A 23,364-nucleotide genomic window follows, 5' to 3' on the forward strand; every position below is an offset into this window, starting at 1 on the left:
CTCACACGTTCTCTCTCTCTCTCAAATAAAAACAGAATAGGGGATGTAAACTTGATTGATCACAGGTCACCAAAGTAGCTACATTTACCTCTAGACAAGGGCAATGTTTATTAAAATATTAAAACACCAGGTACATAGGAATTTCTAGACTCTGGAGAGTTTTCTCTCTCACACTTAGGCTGCAGAAGGGTCATCTCCTTTATTCTCTTGTTCTCCCTACAAGACACTGTAAAAATACTTAACAGCTTTTTTGAGGTATAACTGACATACAGTAAACTGTATCTATTTAAATTACGGAATTTGATAAGTTTTATAATATTACATACCCATTTATTTTCTGCTTTCTCTTTCATTAGTTTCCATTCTGGTCTTTATTATTTCCTTTCTTCTACTTATTTTAAGTTTAATTTACTCTTCCTTTCTATTTTCTTAAGGTGGATATTTAAGTCATTCATTTGAGATTTTTTTGTGGTGGTCATTTAGTGCTATGAATTTCCCCTTAAGCACTGCTTTAGTAGCATCCCACAAATTATGATATATTGTATATTTTTTTCATTCAATTCAAAACACTTCCTAATTTCCTCTTTCCTTTCTTTTTTGACCTATGGATCTAGATGTGTTTTTTTTTTGTTTTTTTTTTTTTGTTTTTTGTTTTTTAAAGATTTTATTTATTTATTTGACAGACAGATCACAAGTAGGCATAGAGGCAGGCAGAGAGAGAAGGGAGGAAGCAGGCTCCCTGCTGAGCAGAGAGCCCAATGCGGGTCTCGATCCCAGGATGATGGGATCATGACCTGAGCCGAAGGCAGTGGCTTTAACCCACTGAGCCACCCGGGCGCCCCTGGATCTAGATGTGTTTTATGTGGTTTGGAAATATTTTGAGATACTTCAAATTTGAGATTTTTCAAAATATATTTTTGTTACTGGATTATAATTTATAACCATTATAATTCATTGTGATAAAAGAATGTACTTTATATGATCTGGATTCTTTTCAGTTTAGTGGCACTTATTTTATGGCTCAGAACATGTACTCTGTCCAATATTTTGTGAACCTTGAGGTTTTCCAGTGTGGCTGGTGTGAGTGACAGGCACTGTTCCTGGCCCAGCATTAGCACCTGGCACTCTACCTCAGATCCTTCAGTTGGTTTTGTTTCCAGCTTTAGGTAGCTTCTTCCTATGCAGTCATTAGTACCTAGCTGAATACTCAAGTGGAACCATCCATATATTTTCCAAGTTCTCACTCTGTGAACTTCTCTCTTTTCCAGCCTTGACAGAAGCCTCAGAAAGAAAGAAGTTCACAGAGTGAGAACTTCTCCTTAGAATTCTAGGAAAATTCTCCTCAGAATTCTAGTCACCTTGACCTACCTGGACTCAGCTCATTCGCTCAACCAGGGAGTCTGCCAGTTTCACTTTTGTTCATCTTCTTTGCACTGTGGCTTGGAAATGATCTTAGAGCAGTAGGCTGTGGCAGTCGCATGGCTCACTTCATTTTTCTTTCCTGCCTCTGGGGACTCTGCTCTTCCTTGACTGATTTACAGTGTTCTGCAAACTCTTGTTTCCTATGTATTTTCTGATTTGGGTGGTTGTGGGAGAAATAAGGATAAATCTATAAATAAGGATAAAACTGTCACTTTATCTTGGTTGGAAGCAAAATTGTCCCTCTCTTTTTCTTTCTTATTCCAAGAAGCTGCAACCATAGACATGTCAGAACCTCTTCCTACAAGGAAAGAGACCCTGCCATCTCCTATAGATTCACTCTCCTCACTCAGGTCAGCCAGGTCAGAAGCTACAGCCTTCCATACACATACATGTGAGGACAAGCCTGGGAATCGGAATTTGTTTTTGTCCACTGTTACAGTTGTAACAGTCCAAAATCTAAATAGCTGATAACAGCAAACATTTCTTTTTTGCTTACATGACGTGAGGGCTGCAGTTGGCTGCAGCTCTGCTGGGCTCAGCTAGCATTGCTTGGTCCCACTGGGTTGTCTGGACTCATTTTGGCTCTATGCATCTTGTTATTCCAGAACCCAAGGTGAAGGCATGATATTTCCTTGGTGAAGGTCCAGAGCAAGAGATTCAAGGCCAAAGCATGCAACACATTTAAAGCTTTTGCTCAGTCCTGGCCTACCTCACATCTGTACACATTCCGTAGACCAAAGCAAGTCAATACCAAAGCCCACAGATAAATGTATGGGAAAGTAGACCTGCCCACAGGAAGCATGGCATTGATAAAGAAAGAAAGAATAATTGTGAACAATTATAATCTTCCATACATTGAAGACTTGCTCTCTTATTGTAATTACCAAGTGTCCTAGCACTTGTACTGAGCACATTATAGTATTTCACAGAGTAGGTTCAATTTAGCATTTATGTGACTCTTTTCTCTCTCTTCCCCTGGAAAATAAGCTTCACAAATGCAGAGATGGTTCCTGGTGCATAGTAAGTAGCTGTTGAGTGAATGAATGAATGAATGAATGAATGTCTTTCTCTGCTTACTTCCCCAAAGCATTCAAAAATATGCTAGATGCTAGATGGCACTTGGTTACAAACTGTTTAGGACGAGTTAACCTAGGACCAAATGATGCCACATGGTTCAGCCATTCCTGGCACTTGGCTCAAAGTATAGAAAATGATGTTGAGTTTTGCTTTCCTTTGCTATTGTTCTCTATACATATTCTTGTGGGCATGGGGTGCTGCGGTTAGGAACAACACCCACCCCCCACATGAAAGAGAAATACAGATTAAAACAAAAGTGAGGTTCCAGTTTTAGCCATCAGATGAGTAAAAATCAAATAATGGCTAGCACTTGATGATGGCAAGGAGATGAGAGCAGGCACACTCATATGTCAGAGGAATATAAATTGGCACAATCTTGAAGGAGGGCACTTTGACATACTTATCAAAAGTACATTCTCTTTGTCCTTATAATTTTCCTTACAATTTTGCCCTGTGAATCTATTCTATGGATATACTCACACAAAAACTAATACTGTATACAAGGATATTTAATGAGGTTTTGATCATAATAATAAAAGATTGGGAATGTTTAAAGGCTCAGCAAAGATGGATTGATTAAATAAAATGAGCAGCTGTGAAGTTCTTGAACATAAAGTAGCTCTTTCTCTACTGATACGGGATGAATTCCATAATGCCACGTGAAGAAGGGGGAGAGGGAGGCAGGCAGGGAGGCAATGAAGAAGCGGAAACTCCACAGGGAAATAGATGGTGTTCTCGAAGCGAAGCAAATGTTTGAGTGTAGCTGATTTGAAGAACGTGTATAAGGACCTAGAGGGAAATAAGCTAGAAATGTAAACAACAGAAACGTCCCGAGGGCCCTCGAATACTATGCTGACATGTTTGCTGTGTGTCTTGAAGAAGATGGAGAGCTGCTAAGGCATTTGAAGGAGAAGAATGAGTGGGTCTGACTCCCTGGGACTCCATAGCACTGGGGGGGGGAGGGGGGCAAAGACCAGAGATGAGGGATAGGAGGGAGGCCAGCGTGGAAGCAACGACAGACTCATGGTGGAGAGAGCAAGGAGGAAGATGCGCCACATGCACGGCCAACTGGATCTGGGGAGTATGGGAGAGGAAAGAGCTGGGATGTTTTTCAGAGGCCAGACAAGGTCACTGACTGTGTGATTGCAATATTCACAGAGACATGGAGTAGAGGGACTCCTGGTTTGTGGTGAAGGTCGAGGGTCCTAAGAAGTAAATTTAATAGACTTGGCTTCTAACTTTCTATATGGGAACAAATGTGAGTATCATTCTAACGTTGGAATAGGCACAATTGTAGTCCATTTTGCTGCATTTGTCACTATTTTTTTTAATAGTAAAGTATGTCATATACCACAGAAAAAATCTATACAAATTCCAATACTTATTTCTTGGAAGACTAGAGATGAGACAATCACATACAGGCAGCGGTTGTTGGGTTTTTGTTTTTTTCCCATCGGAGATGTGTTTTAAACAACTGAAAATAAGTTTGAGCAACAAATTATTCAGAGCAGAATCAATTTGAGAAAAATTCCAACCAAGCTGCAGATACTGATAAAACCATAGCATTCTTCATTAAAATGCAGGAGAGGGAAAACAGCCAAATGATAAATTTAAGGTAGCACCAACTAATATGCTAAGGAGCAAATAACTGGAAAATTCCTTCAGTTCTTAAAAATGATGTCAAGAAACTGTGAGTATGGAGTTTAAGGGCAAATCTGAAGGATGTGAAAATAATAGCCTCTGTTCTCTATTGTAGAGAGAAAAAGGGGAACAAGTTTTTAATTTTTCTGTCTTTGCAATCTAAAGTCCTATTTGCTATTTAGAATTCCTACAAGGTAATTCTTGTTTCTTTTTGCTTCCAAAGTAGAAGGACATTTTCCCATGTCTCCTCTTGACATGATAGTCATCTTAGGTTTGTCATATTCCACAGCGATAGAATATTTAGAATAGGGATGTGCTAGGGGTGCCTGGGTGGCTTAGGATGCTCTCTCCCTCTGCCCCCTCCCAAATAAATAAAAATGAGAATTGGAGAAACATGAACATGTCAATGAGTGAAAAATATCACTCTCTCATCCACTTTGAGATTCAGGACCTCCTCCCATGATCAGCAAAACAAAGGGTAAAGTCAGAGAGAGTGTTGTCTAGCTAAGGATTGAAGAGGCTGAATTTAAGGATCTGAGAATTCTGGGGAAAAAATGATGATTTACGTTCTCATTTTAAGCTAGTTAGGAAGCCAGTAGGGATGGAGATAATATAGGACATTCTGTTTCTCCATTCTCAAATGAAAAGTTCATAGGCTATATATGTGTATCTTAAAAAGTCTTTATTTTAAATTAAGACATTAAGAAATTTTTAGTATTTTATTAAGAACAATGCTGTTCAAGAATTTTAACAATAAAAAAAAACCCTATCAAAATGTTGAAATATGTTAGATCATTTCTGTCATTCTCATTCATTTGAAACCTCAGCTTTGCTAACTGCAAGAAATGCCCTAATCATGTTTTTGATGACTGGCAATTTCAGTCTCAGTGTTTATCCTAAACAAAAAGTAAATAATACAATGAGAGAAAAAGATTCGCCTGTGTATGTAACCTATATGCAACCTGTAAGAGAATTGTCACAGCTGTAATAAGTCAAAAAGAATAAAAAAGGAAAAAAATAGGAAAATGATAGAGATTGGTAATTCAAAGAAGATGGCCAATGAACATGAAGAGATGCCCAGCTTTATTTAAAGATTTTATTTATTTATTGAGAGAGGAGGGGAGGGAAGGGGCAGAAGGAAAGGAGCAAATGGGGAGGCTCAGAGAGGGAGGGAGAGGGACAAGCAGACTTGGCACAAGCTGATGAGGAGCTGGATCTCAGGACCCTGAGATCATGACCCAAGCTGAAACCACGAGTGGAATGCTTAATGACTGAGCCACCCAGGTACCCCAAGATACTCAGCTTTATTGAGGAGGAGGCTGGGCACCCACAGGTGATACTGCTCGGCAGTTCTGGCTGAGAAGTGAGGGGACATCTAGATTATGTCAATTTTAGGAGAAAGTCTACTATCTGACTTGGGATTTTTAGATGTTCAACTATTTATGCCTTTTTTCTCTGCAAAACTATAATTCAATGTCTTGTCGGGAATAGCAATGAAAAGGTGGATTAATACTCTTGGTGTGCAAGATTTTCCCCCCTCCTGTACCTTTTTGCAAAATGTCACTAAAATAAGACATTTTAGAATACTACGTGTGTATGTGATCATCAAAATAAGAATAGTCCCAAATCATTTCATACACGTATTTATGGCATTTGGATTTTTTTAAAGAATTCATTATTTTTCATCATTTTATATAAATTTTATATAAATTTATATAAATTATATAATTTATATAATTTATTTATATAATTTATATATTTATATAAATTATATAAATTTATATAAATTATATAATTATATTATATATTATATAAATTATATTTATTATATATTATATATTATATTATATTATATATTATATAAATTATATAAATTTATATAAGATATAAATTTATATAAGATATAAATTTATATAAATTATATAAATTTATATAATTTATATAAATTAATATCTTTGAAAAATTCTTCATTTAAACTAAAGTCACATCAGACTCTGAAATTTAGGAAATTTGAAATCCTGCTTTAATCAGGCTCTCAAAATTGCCAAGGATCCTTAGAGTCTTCTAGTTTTGTGTCTCCTCAATTGCTTATATACTTTAGACAATTACGCTAAGTACCTGAGCAGTCGTGGCTGAACATTTCTGGTAGGACAATTATCTCCTTCCGAGGCAGCCCATTCTTTAGACAACACTGACTCCCACTGATGCAACTTGACCTGGGTGTCTTCTGTGGCTTCTGTCCTAGTGACTCTTACTCTGACCTTGTGGAGCCTTTCAGAATGGTTGTGTTATTATTTTAAAATAGTCAATATGTCCTTTTTCATTCTAGTTGCTTCCAGTAGCTTGCCCTATTTCCATGGCTCTTTCATCATTCTATGCTCTAATTTTGAGCATGTCCTTGAGCCTGGGATGATGGAGAGAGGTGAAAACTAGCACGTCCCTATTCTTTTTTTTTTTTTTTAAGAGAGAGAGCATGTGTCCAGTGGTTGGGGGGCAGAGGGAGAGGGAGAGAGAATCTTAAGGTATGGAACCTGACTCAGAGCTTGATCTGACGACCCTGAGATCCTGACCTGAGCTGAAATCAAGAGTCGGGACATTTAACCAACTGAGACACCCAGACACCCGTCTAATTCTCCTTTGGTATTTTTGTATCCCTTTTCTCCCTAGTATTTAATTATTTCTGTAATGACTTTTATAAAAGTGAGTTCTAATACTGTTTTCAAATGTGTTGAGTTCTTCCTATGTACCAGGAACTAGGGACACAGAGTTAAACAAGGCCTGCATTGCTCTTAAGCTTGGGAAACCAGTAAAGGATATAGGTGCTATGGTCCATGGAATAATGACCCCAACCATGCCTTTTCCCTGATCCCCAGAACCTGTGACTATTGCTTTACATGACGAAAGGGACTTTGTAAATGTGGTTAAGGTTAGGGACCTCGAGAAGGGGAAAATATCTTGGGTCATCCAGGTGGACCCATTCTAATCACATGAGTCCTTAAAGTAGAGAACTTTCCCAGCTGTACTCAGAGATCCAGAGAGATAGCAGCATGAGAAGAATTCAACCTGCTGTTGTTGGCTTTGAAAACAGAGGAAGGGGCCACCAGCCAAGGATTATGGGTAGCCTCTAGAAATTGGAAAAGATAAGGAAACAGATTCTTCCCTAGATCCCCCAGAAGAAACTCAGCCCCACTGATACCATGATTTTAGCCCATTGGGCTTCTAACCTGTGGAACTATAGGATAATACATTTGTGATGATTATGTGACCACATTTATGGTAATCTGTAAGAGCAGCGAAAGCAAATTAATGCAGGTGCTCTAAGTGCAAGGCAGATCATACTGCAGTCAGGAGGAAGTTCAGAATGGAGGTGTAAGTCAAGGGCTTTGGGCACTCAGTATTGAGCGTAGCCCACCTGATAAAGATGAGCAAGGAGTGCAAAGGAGACCTGCCAATTGTCCTTGAAGTGATAGGAGTCAGTCAGTCATGAAAGGGGAGAAAGACATTTCAGACAATGGGATAAACACCCAAGTCAACATTACAACATGTTCGCGTATCAATTTTCTAACTGGGCAAAGTTGTGAAGCGCTTGGAGAAGGAATGTAAATACTTCTGCTTCTGACAAAAGAGCAGGCTGGACATTCTAAAGGGTCTTTCTACTTTCCAACACCCATATAGTGACTAATACCTGCCTTTTATTTTTTAAAAAATTTTATTTATTTATTTGACAGAAATCACAAGTAGGCAGAGAGGCAGGCAGAGATTGAGAGGGGGAAGCAGGCTCCCCACTGAGCAGAGAGCCCGATGCGGGGCTCGATCCCAGGACCCTGAGATCATGACCTGAGCTGAAGGCAAAGTCTTAACCCACTGAGCCACCCAGGCGCCCTAATACACTGCTGAGCTTCCAGGAAAGAAGAATATACCTGAAACCCTCCATCCCACAACAAATAAATATGTTAATGGCCATCCATGTAGCTCAGGATGGCTCAGAGCCACTTTCATGCTGAGGACAGCTAAAAAAGATGAAGGAAAAACCACCACCTAAAATAACCACAGTGCTAATAGGATCATAAGGAATTATCATGCATGCAGATGGAAATCCAGAGACATACACCCAGTACCCAGAGGAGTTTCTTCTGCCCTGGGGGAGTTTCCTACCCAAGAAAGGGGCTTAAGAAGCTGAGCAGCATAAACAAGAAAAAAAGTGTGCTAACCCCAAGAGAAAAGATGGGTCAATTTGACTGCATTAAAATTGAGGAGTTCTGCTCATTTAAGAAAAAGAAAGGTAAGATAAAAAGATCAATCCCAAAGATAGGAGGACACAAATAATAATCAAGGAATTCAATTTCAGAAATCTATAAGGAACACCAGAAGTTCAATAAGAAAAAGACAAACAATCCAATAGAAAAATCTTCTCCAGGGGTGCCTGGGTGGCTCAGTGGGTTAAAGTCTCTGCCTTCAGCTCAGGTTATGATCTCAGGGTCCTGGGATGGAGCCCCGCGTCGGGCTCTCTGCTCAGTGGGGAGCCTGCTTCCCCCCCCCCCTCTGCCTGCCTCCCTGTCTACTTGTGATCTCTCTCTGTCAAATAAATAAATAAAATCTTAAAAAAAGAAAAAGAAGAGAAAAATCTTCTCCAAATACCAATAAACACTTCACAGAAGCCTTAGTACAGAGAGTAAACAAATATGCTAAGATGCCTCCAGAGAAAGTCAGTTTAAAATAAAATACTATTTTATACCCACTATTAGCAAAATGAAGAAGTCTGACAATACTAAGTGTTGACAAGAATATCAAATAATAGAAATTCTTATATACAACTGGTGGGACTTTGTAATGAACTGGTTTAAACAGTCTGGGAAAAAATTGGTATAATATACTAGTTTTGAATGTTTATATGTCCTGCAACCCTACAATTCCACCTTAGGGTATATATTCTGGACAAACACTAGTACACATGCACCCAAAACTATCTAAGAGCATTCACAGCAACACTGATGGACTAGGGGGAAAAATTAAATAGAAACAATTAAATCATACACAAGGCAATGGTTAAATATGTTGTGATATAGTCACATGAATATGAAACAACTTTGAAAGTAAATGGACATGTGTGAATTATAATGTAATGACACACCAAGTTGCAAAGAATTTTATGAAACAAATTTTCTAAAGTTCAAAAAAAGCTAAATGATATAACTTATTTAGGAATACATTTAGATATGGTAGAACATATGGATTAATGATAACATTGAATGATAATAGCAAGTTGCAGAAGACTAGAATATGACCCCATTTTTATAAAGGTCTAAAATAAGCAAGATTATGTATTGTGGAGAGCAACATAGAGATGTATGTGATTTTCCATGTAAAAATCCAATATATAAAAACCCAATAGCAAAGTGAAATGGTAAACACAAAATTCAAGAAGGGTTATCCCTGGTAGTAAACGGGGGACTGGGATTGGAAAAGTCCACACAGGAAACTTCAACAGAATTGAATGTGTTTGGTTCACTGTCGCTGTGATATGTTCGCTGATGTTTAATTTTATTATCATTTTGGTAACTTACAAGTATATTGCATATATTCTTTTGTGGTACCAAATATTACCTAATAAAATCTTAAGCCACACAAAATTGGTTTGGTCAGATGGCTGTTCTTCCAGCTCCCTCTTCCTTGAGTGCCCTGTTTTGTACTGTCAAAGTTGAATGAGGGTCATAGGCCTGAAAGAAGAAAAAAGTGTGTTGAAGCTGTCATATACACAAATGCTATCTCAGCACATCTCAGAGCTAATGATCTTCCCTGGCTGGATGTTGCAAAATTGTTATAAAGTGACAGAGCCAATTCTCTGTTACTCTGTTGGATTGTATTTCAATATGGTGGAAATATATTTGGAATGGAAATATCATTTTCCATTGGAAGTCTTGTCTTTAAAATACCCTGTTTAGGGCACTTGGGTGGCTCAGTGGGTTAAAGCCTCTGCCTTCGGCTCAGGTCATGATCTCAGGGTCCTGGGATTGAGCCCCACATCAGGCTCTCTGCTCGGTAGGGACCCTGCTCCCCCGCTTTCTCTCTCCTTGCCTCTCTGCCTACTTGTGATCTCTCTCTCTCTGTCAAATAAATAAATAAAATATTTCTTAAAAAATACCCTGTTTAAGAGTGGATGTGGGCTTCAAGGAGTGCCTGGCTATCAAGTGCCTTCTCATTCTGCCCCCTAACATTGAAAGTCTCACTTACATATTTTAAAGGAAGGGTGGAAAGAATTCCTATATTTAAATTACAAGTTTTGTTTTACATATGGAGTTTAAACACACAACAAAGCCTTTGTTACCAAACATGTTGGAGGAACGGGGAGTAATAATTGTTAATAAATTTGAGTTAAGTAATTTTCGTTCAGATTGGTTTCTCTATCCCTTTCACAGCTGGCAGGGCAAAAATCTAACTACCCTCAGCACCTCACTCCCATTCCAGTGCCTCTCATCTCCCAGAGTCACCATCTTGCTGGGATTCCCCCAAGTAGGATGTCTTTCTTATCTCACCACCTGCTATGCACAGACATGCTCCCATCCCTTCTAATTCCCAAACTCAAATGCTTCCCTACCGTCTCCTTTGCTATAGGCAGGGCTGTAAGTGGGTGCGGCCTGAGGCCAGTGAGAGGGACTGGAGGTTGGCCAGGATGAGGAGGTTAGGACAGGACAAGAGTTTAATCCAACATAATGCATCGAATAAGAATTAATGGCCGTCAGAACCACATCACAGGCTGTGATGTAGCTAGACCTTGTGTGTTGAGGTTATACATCCCTGACTCAAATCCCCCTCTTATGCTCCTTGTTAGGTGGGTAACTGTTCAGGAGTCCCTGGACTTCTCAGAACCTCAGCTTCTTTGCTGATAACAATAGTTATTACCTATATCCTAGGGTAGTTATAAGGATACAACTATGCTTATAAATTATAAGTACTCAGTATAGACTCAAATATGCTGTTTTATTTGTATTGGGTGAATATGTTGAAATTATAGAGGTTCTTTTTAGGTTTGCTGATAGAGATGCAGCCTTGACTCATTAGGGGTTGGGTCACTTACTCATCCTTCAACGCAGATTTCTTGACATTCGTGTTCACTGTTGAATCTGTTTCCTGAGCCATTACAGCCACTGAACCAAAAGCGGGCACAGGAGTTGACCTGTTTGTCATAATACCACCGAACCACATATTCGCCACAGTTTCCTGGCTTCAGGGCTTCCAAGCATCTAGGATCTAGAGTGAGAAAAGGGTAACATATTATTATAGGTTTCTCTTTCCCTGAAAAGATGAAAAGTGAGAGTTTCATGAAGTTTATTCCCCATGCACCCTAATGCACCAACGAAGAAAATGTGGTTCCAAGTTAAAACAGGTTCCCTGATACCTAAAATTCTTCCTCCACCACCTGCCACGTCACCATTAAGTGCTCCTTTGAAAACATAAAGGTTTTTGATCTTCATGAAACCTTATTAAAAGTGCTTATTTCCCTGGAAGCATAGTACGGTGAGCCTTCATTAGCTAATACTCTTGAGGGAATTAGTCAAGAGAAAAATAGAATTTCTTCATTTACTTTGGACTTGATTTAAAACCAGATCAACATTTGGAATAAAGATGATCCCAGCCTTCTGTACACATTCATTCCCAGTATGTTCATAGGAAGTGCCACTGTGATCACATGTAATTGTGCCTACTGAAAAAGGAAAACCCTTTTATGTTACCAAAATATAAATAAATAAAATGAAGGGCTCTCTTTATATCGCAATCCTCTTTTTAAAAGATGAGTTCTTGGGGTGCCTGAGTGACTCATTCGGTTAAGGGTCCAACTCTTGATTTCAGCTCAAGTCATGATCTCAGGGTGTGAGATGAAGCCCCGTGTTGGGCTCTATGCTCAGCAGGGAGTCTGCTTCAGATTCTCTCTCTCCCTCTCCCTCTGTCACTCTCCCCACTCTCTCTCTAAATTAAAAAAAAAAAATTCTTTAAAAAGAGCTGTTCCTACAGGACACTAAAAAATGAGCTTTTAATGTCTATTTATGAATAAATCTAAGAAATACTTCCACTGTAAAGAAAAATAACAAAAAGGAGAACTACAATAATAAAGCCATTCATTAAATCCCTTTTTATTTCGTGGTCCTCCTTGTGCTTTGATTAGTATTCCTTACCTGAAGAAGTAATTCCAAGGTGAAAAAAGCCACAAAAACCAAATAGGTACTTGCTGCCCGAGACTTGTGTTCTGTGAGAGTTTATGTGCTGCAAGCTTCATTTCTCAAACAAAACAAGTCCTCTCTCCATCTCCCAGATTCGCTTCCCGAGACAGGGAGCATATCTCAATTCCTTTGTTTTCTAAAACTAACCTTCAAGTCCACTTCTCCTCTGAAGACTCCTTAGACCAAATGGAAAGCAGTAGACTTTCACTATCTCCACTCTTAAAAATAATAACTAAATAATGTATATTGTGTAACTTGTCAAGCTGATCTCTGAACTTCTTTTGGGCAAGGATCTTGTCTCTCTGGCATGTCCTTCAGAGACTCTGTATATAGTGATTAATATCTATAGATAGTAACTCCATAGACCATATGTTGAGGAGAGGGAATCTAGATTCTAGCTTTTTTCTCTTCTACAATCTAGAGGTCAAAAAATTCAAATGTTGGCATGTGTCAAGGCCACGTGTAAGACAACAAGGAGTGGTAGGCTATGGGAAAATGAGAACACAAGCCTATCTAAAGGCATTTACATTTTAAAAAACAATAAACATTATAAGAACTTTAAAATTTTTTATTGACCAAATTTGTTCTATAGCCAGTGTTTTAATTTGACATATAATAAAATGAAAAGTGTTTTTTGTCCTCCCTCTTTAAAGTCAAAGCATGTTCCTTCTGAATGAGATATAAGAGCCCGCCCTTTCTGGGCCTTGACATTGTAGACACAGCAGCTGATTGGCAGGTGTCTCTTACCTTTGCGCACCAACTTTTCTAGCTGGAAGTCCAAGATGGGGCTCAGAATTCTAGTTTCCAGACCCTCTGCCCTATTCTCAGGGAGACCAAGAAATGGCCCCTCGGTGGTAGTGGCCTCAGGTGAAGGGCTGGTGATCTGGCTGTCAGCCCAGATGGGCTCTGGAGACTCGCTCTCTTTGTCCTGGGCTCCAGAGACACTGACCTACGGGGAAAAAAAATCACATTTTTGTTTCTGGTGATATCAAGTCAGAAAAGGTAGTTTGCTTTAGGGAACATTTAAGGAAAAATTCAGCACTGCTTCTTCTCCCCAAATCTCCAATATTATTTCAATCAAAGCTCAGGAAATGATGCCCCTCTTCTACATCATGCATTGCCGAGTACCCAAGTTATGGACCCTCCCACTGCCAGGCACCGATGCTTTTGTGCTGGGCCTTCCAGAGAGATCCACATGCAGGGCATGAAAGGTATGAGCTCAGGAGTAGTTAATCTTTTTTTCATAGTCGCTGGCATGAGGAAGGGGAAATAGCCACTAGCTTCTTTGACCTTTTTTAAAAAATAGCCCTTCCTTCTCCATTTATTAACACTAGAGAAATTAACAATATAGTCCAAAATATCTACAACAAACTCTCAGTTGATTTTGAGCTTGGGAATGGGGGCAGCAGAGACAGCTGAAATAAAAACAGTAGCAATCACTTTTCATCTCATTCTACTATCTGGACTCCAGCAAATGTCAATGGTGCAGGATGCTTGGCTCCTAAGAAGTTCTAGAAACGTGTGTTAGCTAAGGAACAAAGGGATATAGTTTCAAAAGCAAGTTTTCTGGACTCAAGTTTCCATGTTTTATCAAAATTTATGATACCTAATGAGACAAGGGAAAAAAAGGTATTTTACTTCAAAAAAAAAAAAAAAAGTCGAGTCAGTTATTCTTATCTACCGCTGCCAGGGACAAGGTCAATCTTTCATGGGGCCAATTAAGTTCTTTTACCTTTTTTCCCTTGGCTCCCTACAAGGAATGGAATCAAGCTACAGGGAATGGAATCAATCGTTTATCTTGGTCTTGGCACAGGATGGTCATTTATCCTTTCAAGACCCTCTTTTTTTTTTTCCTTTTTGTTTAATTATTTAAATAGGCAAATCTGTGAACTATGTAAAGTCATCTTTGATGCCTTCTTGCCTGTAGTTCCTATCATCCTATCATCCTGTGACCAGAGCCAGCTGTCACCACGGTATTTTATGGTACAGTAAAATATATGGAACCATAATATATTAAATTTAAAAAATAAATAAAACCCCCAACACCACAGCATATTTTTCATTTAAAAAATGCACATAGGAAACAAATTGAGGTAAAACCACACTTGAATATCAACAATGATTATTTCGGGATCTGCTAAGCTACTGTGCTTTTGATTCTCTACACGCACACACACACACACGTGCATGCATGCGTGAGGAAGGGCTAATCAATTCTGTCACTCATGTGTGCAGATTTTTACAATGATTAAAGTACTACCAGGTAAATAAAAGTAAACATTTCTGTTGGTACTAGTCCGGTCATCAACCTGATAGAAAGGCACTTCATTCAAATACAGTCGTGACTTTTCACTAGCCCCAAAACTCAACTTTTGGGACAAATGGAGGTAAAACTGTGGGCCACTTGGCATTTCTCGTTCTTTGAGAATGACCTTGTGTGTACTGTATATCGATTTGAATGTGAGCTTTTGTAATCATCATTGAACAAAAGAAGTTGAAGGCTAAAGGAAAGTTTTGTGAGTACTTCATTTCCTATAGGGGAATCTAAAGCTCCAAATGATTGAAGAACTTGTCCCAAATCATTGGTAAGCTATCGGTGAAATTTTAGAAATGCCTGTTTCAAGAAAGAAATACAGGTTTTTTTGGTGTTGTTTCATTTGCTTGCACATATTTTGTTAAGGAAAAAATAAGTTAAAAGCTTGACTAAGGAGGGGCGCCTGGGTGGCTCAGTGGGTTAAGCCACTGCCTTCGGCTCCGGTCGTGATCTCAGGGTCCTGGGATCGAGCCCCGCGTCGGGCTCTCTGCTCAGTGGGGAGCCTGCTTCCTCCTCTCTCTCTGCCTGCCTCTCTGCCTACTTGTGATCTCTCTCTGTCAAATAAATAAATAAAAAAAAAAAATCTAAAAAAAAAAAAAAAAAGCTTGACTAAGGAGTAGTTTATCAAACATAAAAAAGCCAACAGCTATGAGGCTACAATTTAGGTACCCTGTCAGGTGAGAAGATTCCTTTGAGGAAGTGTACCAGACAGCTGTTTTCTTCAAGGAATTACCTTGGCCTTAAAACCATTACCTTGGTGCCCCTGAGTGGCTCAGTGGGTTAAAGCCTCTGCCTTTGGCTCAGGTCATGATCTCAGGGTCCTGGGATTGAGCCCCACATTGGGCTCCCTGCTCGGCAGGGAGCCTGCCCCCCTCCTCGTCTCTGCCTGCCTCTCTGCCCACTTGTGATCTCTGTCAAATAAATAAATAAAATCTTAAAAAAAAAATTGCCTTGTTCAAGCCTTAAGGCCTCATAAGCTACTCTTGACCTCTTGTAAGTTTAGGAGTGTGTGTTTGCTTTCTCGATCATGGCATTTGAGAATTTTAACTACTATTGCTACCTCAGGTTTTAGCACAAGTGAAAATTTTTTTTTTCATAAAGGAGAACAATTTTATCTTTTGGTTACATGAGATCTCAGATTATTTAAACAAAGGTATAATTACCATGATTTGCCATTTTTATAATTTTCTTAATACAAAAACATTCATTAAGGGAATTTAGAAAATTTGGACAAGCAACAAGAAGAAAATAAAAATCACAAGGGATCCCATCTCCCAGAAATAATCATTGTTGATATTCAACTTTATCTGTTTTACCTCAATTTGTTTCCTACATGCATTTTTTTAAATGAAAAATATGCTGTAGTGTTCAGATTTTTAAATGAAAATTTTTTTATTTAAATTTAAATTTAAATTTAAATATTCATTTAAATTTTTAAATGAAAAATATGCTGTAGTGTTCAGATTTATGGTTTCATATATTTTACTGTGACCATAAAATACCATGTAATTACATAACTATATTTAAATATATAACAACAATACCCTTTTTTAAACATTCAATTTCTTTGCTCTTTTTTTCCTGTTGGAAACCACTGGGCTGATGGCTGGATTAAGGAACACACATATTTGAGGCTTCTGAAGACATTGTCTTCTCCAGAAAAATCTTACAATTTCCACTCTCACCAGTTAAGTGTCTTTTCTTAAAAGACATTTACTAGCTATTTTGAATGCAAAGAGGGATAGTACTAGTTTGAAAGGTGAGAAATTCTTCAATGCGGGTACAAAGGCCATCCACCATCTGTCTCCTATACACATGAACAACCTCCCCGCACACCGGGTGATTCCCGGTACACCGGGTGATTCCCGGCACACCAGGTGATGACCTTTCATTCCTTCCTCTTCATTCTGCCTCAGACCCTCAAAGTCAACCATCCCCCCAGGGCGAGACTTTGCCCTGTAACCCAGTCAGTACTTAGGTTCTCCTTCCAGTTAGTGCACAGCACGTCCTAAGGCTCTGTTTGGCCCGCAATCATAGAGAAGTTAGCCTTTACTCCGGCACTATTTGTCTATCATTTCCAGTTTCATACATGTTAACTATCACCTCCCTGATAAAAGAAGTTAAACTGTGCCACAGTTTCCATTTTCATCTCTTTCCTTTTTTTCTCTCCTTTTTACCTTCCTTTCTGTCTTCTTTCTAAAAATCTTTATAGCATAGACCAGCAAATAGTAGCCACTAGATAAATTCAGAAAGGACTAGAGGGAGAGAGAAGGAAAGAGGGGACTTTGTTTTTTTAATTTTTTTTTTGTTTTGTTTTTTTAGTAGTTGCACAGTATGGTTGTGTCATTTACTTATTATTACTTTTTAAATAATTTTTATTAACATATAATGTATTATTTGTTTCAGGGGTACAGGTCTGTGATTCATCAGTCTTACACAATTCACAGCACTCACCATAGCATATACCCTCCCCAATGTCCATCCCCCAACCACCCCATCCCCTTTCCCCCCTTCCCCTCCAGCAACCCTCAGGTTGTTTCCTGAGATTAAGAGTCTCTTATGGCTTATAAGAGGGGAATTTGGATTAATTATTCCATTCCTTTAGGTTTTATGTCATCGTTTTAAAATAAAAAACTAGACCCTAACATGACTTCTATCTCTAAAAGTGGGATCTAAGCAGTCCCAAACTTGACTGGCAGAATGCACACCACAGTCACTGCCTCTGGAGAGAAGAGAAGGGGGAGGAGCATCAGATTGAAGACACAAAAACGCGGACTTGAATTTTATCTCAGCAAGAGTGAGTGAGCAAATGTGAATAGGATATTTCCTTTAAGAATGAGTAGAGTATGACTGGACAACTCATAGAATTTTACTTCAACAGGATATTAGGAGAAAGTACAGATGTACTCAAATGTTTTTGTTATTTTTCCTAATGTACTGTCATGGAGGCTTAATACCTAGTTAAAATATATGCCATTGTATTATACACAGGTTTTTTAAAGGTAATTCGGACAAAATGGAATTATATATAGGAGAAATAATTCAATGATGTTATTTTTAAGAGTAAAAAAATAAATGAAATGAAATGATGCTATCAACAAGAAATGAATAAACAGGAAAGCTTGTAGAAAAGTGAGATAGGACAAGAGTTTTGAGACCATATTATTAATATAGACAAGAAATGATCAAACCTCAGTCTCAGATAGTAGAGGATGGAGATGGATGAGGAGAAAAGAGTTAATGGCATGGATAGAGAGATGATAAAAACAGACCAAAGACGACAATACCAACAAGTGTGGAAGACAAAGTAACACTAGAACTACAGGTTCTAGGTTCCAGGTTTCTTGCCAGGTGCCTGGTGGGACTCTACCTCTACAGAAGGCGATCAGGAGAAGTTGCATTGTGAACACATTTCATGTTGAATGCCTGCGAAACACCCAGAATAAGATCCGCATGATCAAAAATGCCAATGTGGGGTCCAGGAGAAAAGTCTGAACTGGGGAGGCAGATTGGAGAGTTGTTAACATAGGGAAGAGAAGAAGGCTAAGGGCCAACCTTAGAAAAGTAAAGAGTTTAATATTTAAGGAGTAAACAGAGAAAGTGAAACACCAGAAACAAATGAGAAAGAATGCTAAGGTGGTTGGGAGGGGAACAAGGAGAAAGAGGACTCTCGAAACCAGAGAAAGGAGTGGCGTGGTGTTTGATTAAAAGAGAAAATAAGAGGACAGCAATAAGGATGTGGCAATTAGGGTATTGTTGGTCATTCTTCCAGCAGAGTTTCAGTGGCATATCAGAGGCAGTAGCCTAACGTCAGAGGTTTTCCCAAGTGAAGGGAACTGAGGAAGTTGAGAGGGAAGAAAGGAAAGTGTGTGTATGTGTGTGTGTGTGCGTGTGTGTGTGTGTGTGTGTGTGTGTGTTTGACAAAGAGGCAGAGACAGCAGAGACTGGCCTATGGAATAATTTTATTATAAAAAGATAGAGAAAGGATAGTAGCAAGAGGGACACGAACTAAGAGAGGGTTAAAGGATCTTTTTAGATCTGAAGCTTATTTACTAGCTATAGGGAAGGAGTCAGAAATATTGGCAGGAAAGGAAATATTGGCATGACAACGAAGCAAGGTCCGAGTTTTGGAAGAGGCAGAAGAGAAGAACGGGCCTCAGAGCACAGGCGGGAGACTAAAAGTTACCACAACAGAACTGAGGATAGAGCCTATGGTCATATTTTAGGATGAAGGGACACAAGGGACACATCCAGTTCCAGTATCAAGGCAGAGCTTGTCTGGGGCTCTCGTTTTTTTAAAACCTTGCCAGGGGAACCCATTTCAGAAATGGGCTTCTCTAGACAGATCTCGGAGTGAAGTAAGAATGAGTAGATATTGCAGGGAAAGGAGGGTGAGACATGGGAGAGCCAGCAAGAGTGAAAATGAGATAAAGAACTTGCAGCAGCTATGTGATAATGACAGGAGGGGAGAAATGAGGCAGGTGGCATGGGGACCAGGGTTAGGGTCTTACCAACTGAGAAGAGGGACATAGAGAGGGTGGGACGCCAGCAGACAGCCTGCTGTGTTCGATTCCTGTCATTTACATCAATAAGGTGTACATTTCCTCCATCCTGATAATAACACAGGTAAGGAGAAGACTCACAACTTCCCACTTCCTCCACCACCTTCTCCACCTGGTGCAGAGCTGCCCACAGGGACCCTTCCCATACTCACTTCACTCTCCCCTTCACTGGCTTGTTGTGGAATCACTGCACAGAAACCCCACAGCCTCCTTTCCACCAAGAGGAATATGTCTCTGAGGCCAATTATCTAAGTTACTTGCAATCAGAGAACAAATTTTCATAATACAAAAAGAAGTTTATGGAAAAGGTAGACAGGGCCTCTTTCCTTCCTATTCTTTCAACTGGAAAAAGAAATCTAGAATGTTGTTACAAGAAACAAGTTCCAGTGAACAAACCACCTGTGTGCTGCCATGACTTTATTAATGTATTTAGAATGACAAAAAGTTATTTTGAGTAGGAAATTGATATGTTTATTTGCTTAATGGACCATTAATGGATATAACCAATTAGTCTGACTAAATGGTGTTTACTTGATTTTATTGCCCCACTCCCATTTATATCTTAGAAATCTTAACCTAACTGGCTAAACCCAGAAGGAGAAGGATTTTTTTTAAAACAGTATAATTGATGCCTTTCACCGAGGAAAATTTTCTCTTTTAGCCTATCATTTGGTATAGGACTCATTGGGTCACTAAGTATTTACTGAGCATCTACTGTGTGAAAGATGAAACACATTTTAAGTCATGAGTGGGACACCAATTTAATTAGACACAGATCACGTTCTCAGGGAATTCATTAGGAGAGTTGAGGTATATACATAAATTAGTAACAATGTAGAATGTTACAAATCCCAAAGCAAGTACTACTGGTCCTGAGATTTCAGGAGAAGAACAGAGTAGAATGGATGTGCATATTTAGCTTCCCAAGACTGGCCTGGAAGAGTAATAGAGGAGGGGGTTACCAAGGAGTTATGAATTTAGTAGAAGCTGGGAAATCCATCTGCTTTCTGTATTTCCCAACATACCCATGCACAGATGTTTAGTGAACCTCAAGTTCATTCTACGATAAACTAAAATGCTTAATATGTAAGTCCTTGGAGGTGGAAACCCACAGACTTAGATTTCACACAAAAGTATAAATAACTAGATTTTTCTCTAAGAACAGATTTCATAGAAAGATGACGAAGAAGGAAGGCCAGCGCTAGATGCCATAAGGAGTGACAGAGGCAACAGAGAAAGGAAAGGGAGACACAGTAAGGGAAATAGGACTCCTAGGACTTCTGAGATGATTTGTTTTACAGTACTGCCTAGGGTGGGCTTGGGGAAAAACTGAGAATTGAAAAGTTTGGAGAGATTCACTTAATGTGTTTGGAAACTGTAATCATACTTCTAGATAAAGGTGTGTATGTAAGTATGTTTTTGTATTTGTGTGTCTACATTGTAGACACTCTGTCATACATATGACAGAGATAACTGTGACTATCGGTGCATATATGTTTGTTCAGACTAAAATCTGTCAGGAACACTCGCTGTTTAAAATTCAATCTTGCCTTGGCGCTTCTGCAGAGAGAGCCGGGGTGAGAACTTCTGGAGATGAGGGTTATCCAGGAAGCTCAAGTCCATTGTAAGCTTTGCCATCTCAGAGGCACCCGAGGAGACCTAGCGGGGGCTCAGTTTCCCTCTATGTGGCTCTTGGTGTTCTAAATCCAAACTATTTTGGATGTACTTTTCTTGTGCCCTCCCCTCCAAAGCTCCTAGAATGCTCCATCTGTCATAATCTGTTAACATCGCTCGTTTCCCGGCGCTATCTAACTTCATGTGTCATGATACCAGAGGCAAGGCTTCTTCTCATGCCGTGTCATGAGCGCCATGGAGGTCCCTGGCACCCTCACTTTACCTGGTGTAAACCAAACTCATTATTTTCCTTCAAAATAATGCCTCCCTGCCTCCTCTAATCTCCATCTCAGCAGATGGTGTTTCAGTTCACTCCAAATCTGAGTTAGAAACCCGGCTAGCTGACCTCTCCCTAACCTCCAACCCATCCCGTCACGAAACCCTGTTCATTCTACCCCGGAAGTGGCTTCCAGTCCACACCTGCTTTCGTTCTGACTACCCAGACTATTGCAAGACCTCACAGCTCAGCCCCAGTCTCCTGTCTTTCTCCTATGTATCCTTTACCCTACTACAGGGTTACTCCTCCCACAAACCAAATATGACCATATGACCCTCGCTTTAGAAACTCCTGCTTCCTCCCGGCTGCCTGGCCTACACATGAAGTTCAAGCCCCTTTACACGGCCTGGGAAGCATGTATAGTTAGTCCGCCGACTGTCCGTCCAGCCGTGACCCTCACCATCCTGCCGCACACACCTTAGGCTCCAGTGAGACTGAACTTTTCCTAGTGTCTTGAAATGCCATCCCTTTTGGAATCCCCCTTTGCCTACATGTTCCCTCTGCTAGAAATACCCTTCTCCTTATTTTTGTCGTGAGAAACTCCTACTTACTCTTAAAACTCAGCTCAATGCCACCTCTTCTGGAAAGCCTTCCTTGACTCTGAAATTAATTGCAATATCTCCCGTGCTTCGTCCACAGCTCTGTTAAAGTTCTTAATAATTCTTGTGTGCATCCATCTTCCTGAGAGGCCCTGGACTTCTCCTGGACAGGGACTGTGTCCTAAGAACCACCCCCTAGTATACTAGTCAATTGTATGGAATGCACTGATTATAGGGAGAGTTCAGAGTTGAAGTGCCACTTGTTGGATGGAACCTGAGTCTGCTCTTGTCTAGGAAATCTTCAGGAAGTGACAGGTCAAGTAGGAGAGGGACAGAGGGATAAGTCACACAAACAGGCAAGGACCCACGAGCACTCCATACTCGGGAGGAAATAAACTGTGTACTTCATTGTCTGTAATTACTTTTAAATGCTCAGTGATAACCAGGATCGGCAAACCCCATGGGCCAAATCCAAGCTTTCATCTGTTTCTAGAAATAAGTTGTATCTGAATGTAGCCATGTTTGTTCAGGTAAGTGTTGGCTGTGGCTGCTTTTGTAGTTCAAAGGCAGAGCTGAGTAACTGCAACAGAGATGAAACGACCTGCAAACCCCACCCCACCCCCCCCAAAAAGGTACTATGTGGCCCTTTTCAGAAAGAGTTTCCTGACCCATGATATAAATAGACCATGTGGTATGAATGTATATGTGAATTTCAATGTATAATCCAGGGGCACTCTGTTGCTCTAACTGGAATTAGTATTTAATCAAATCCAAATAGTACTTTATTACCCTCTTTTGGACAGAATAACAAAATCCAGTGAGTCCTACAGTCTATTCCCTTAGGAATGGCAACCTAGGCCCGATGCCTGAGTGGTCCTGTGTCCAGCTACCCACCTGGAGGTTTCTCAGGGCCTTAGTCCAGCTATACAGTTAACTGAATCCTGATGCTAGAATATTATTGCTCTTGCTCATAAGGAATCTTTCATGTTCTTTCATAAAAGGACAGCACAGGGACTTCACTGAGCTTACAGAATAAGGCCATGGCTCCTGTGTGCCTGCTTGCTAGAGGATTTCCATATGCGTGGTTGAGATCAGTCTAGACCTGCTCGGGTTGTAATTGGTGGGGAAGAGACCACGGCACTCCCTTACCAGGAATTATGGGAGGCTTTCCAATTTTCACCTGAAAGAACCTAATACTTGTTGCCCTTGACCTGAGGTCAGTGCCCAGAAGCTTGCTATGGGGACAGTCACATTCGTCTCGATGCCTTTGGGAGGTAGTTTCCTCACGCACGTGTGCTTGAGGAGCTCTGAAACCGAGCAATCTACCTTGTACCATATGCATATGCAGAGCCTCCCACCCGGTCTCCACTCTGAGCACAGGAGGTGGAAGCTAAATGAGGAAGACCATGGCTTGGAACATGGAAAATGGCAGGTTGAGCACGTGCACACTTTGAAGAAACTTGAGAGGGTGCAAAGTAGGGAGCATCGGCCCAGATGGATGAGGGGGAGTTGTGACCTAGTAATGAAAGGATCTGTAGAGCATGGCAAGGGAGTGATTCAAATAGTGTCGTGTTAATCCATTTTAGTGTATGTAATTTGTTCGGTGGTAGCCAGGGCATACTATAAAAAATATTATTTGGAA

At 39.9% G+C, this 23,364-nt stretch overlaps 1 protein-coding gene across 1 annotated transcript in view; it reads right to left on the minus strand.

The window, feature by feature from the left end:
• Positions 1–9,585: 9,585 nt before the first annotated feature.
• Positions 9,586–23,364, minus strand: part of COL28A1 (collagen type XXVIII alpha 1 chain) — a 154,153-nt gene continuing 140,374 nt past the window's right edge. Inside the window, exons 33-35 of the mRNA XM_080818277.1 lie at positions 13,104–13,305; positions 11,216–11,388; positions 9,586–9,857 (exon numbers count right to left, since the gene is read on the minus strand). Coding sequence (XP_080674403.1) covers positions 11,216–11,388; positions 13,104–13,305 — 375 coding nt within the window. The 3' untranslated portion in view covers positions 9,586–9,857. The remainder of the gene's footprint in view (positions 9,858–11,215; positions 11,389–13,103; positions 13,306–23,364) is intronic.

The sequence above is a fragment of the Martes martes genome (assembly GCF_963455335.1).
Source record: "Martes martes genome assembly, chromosome: 11".
Lineage (NCBI taxonomy): Eukaryota > Metazoa > Chordata > Mammalia > Carnivora > Mustelidae > Martes > Martes martes.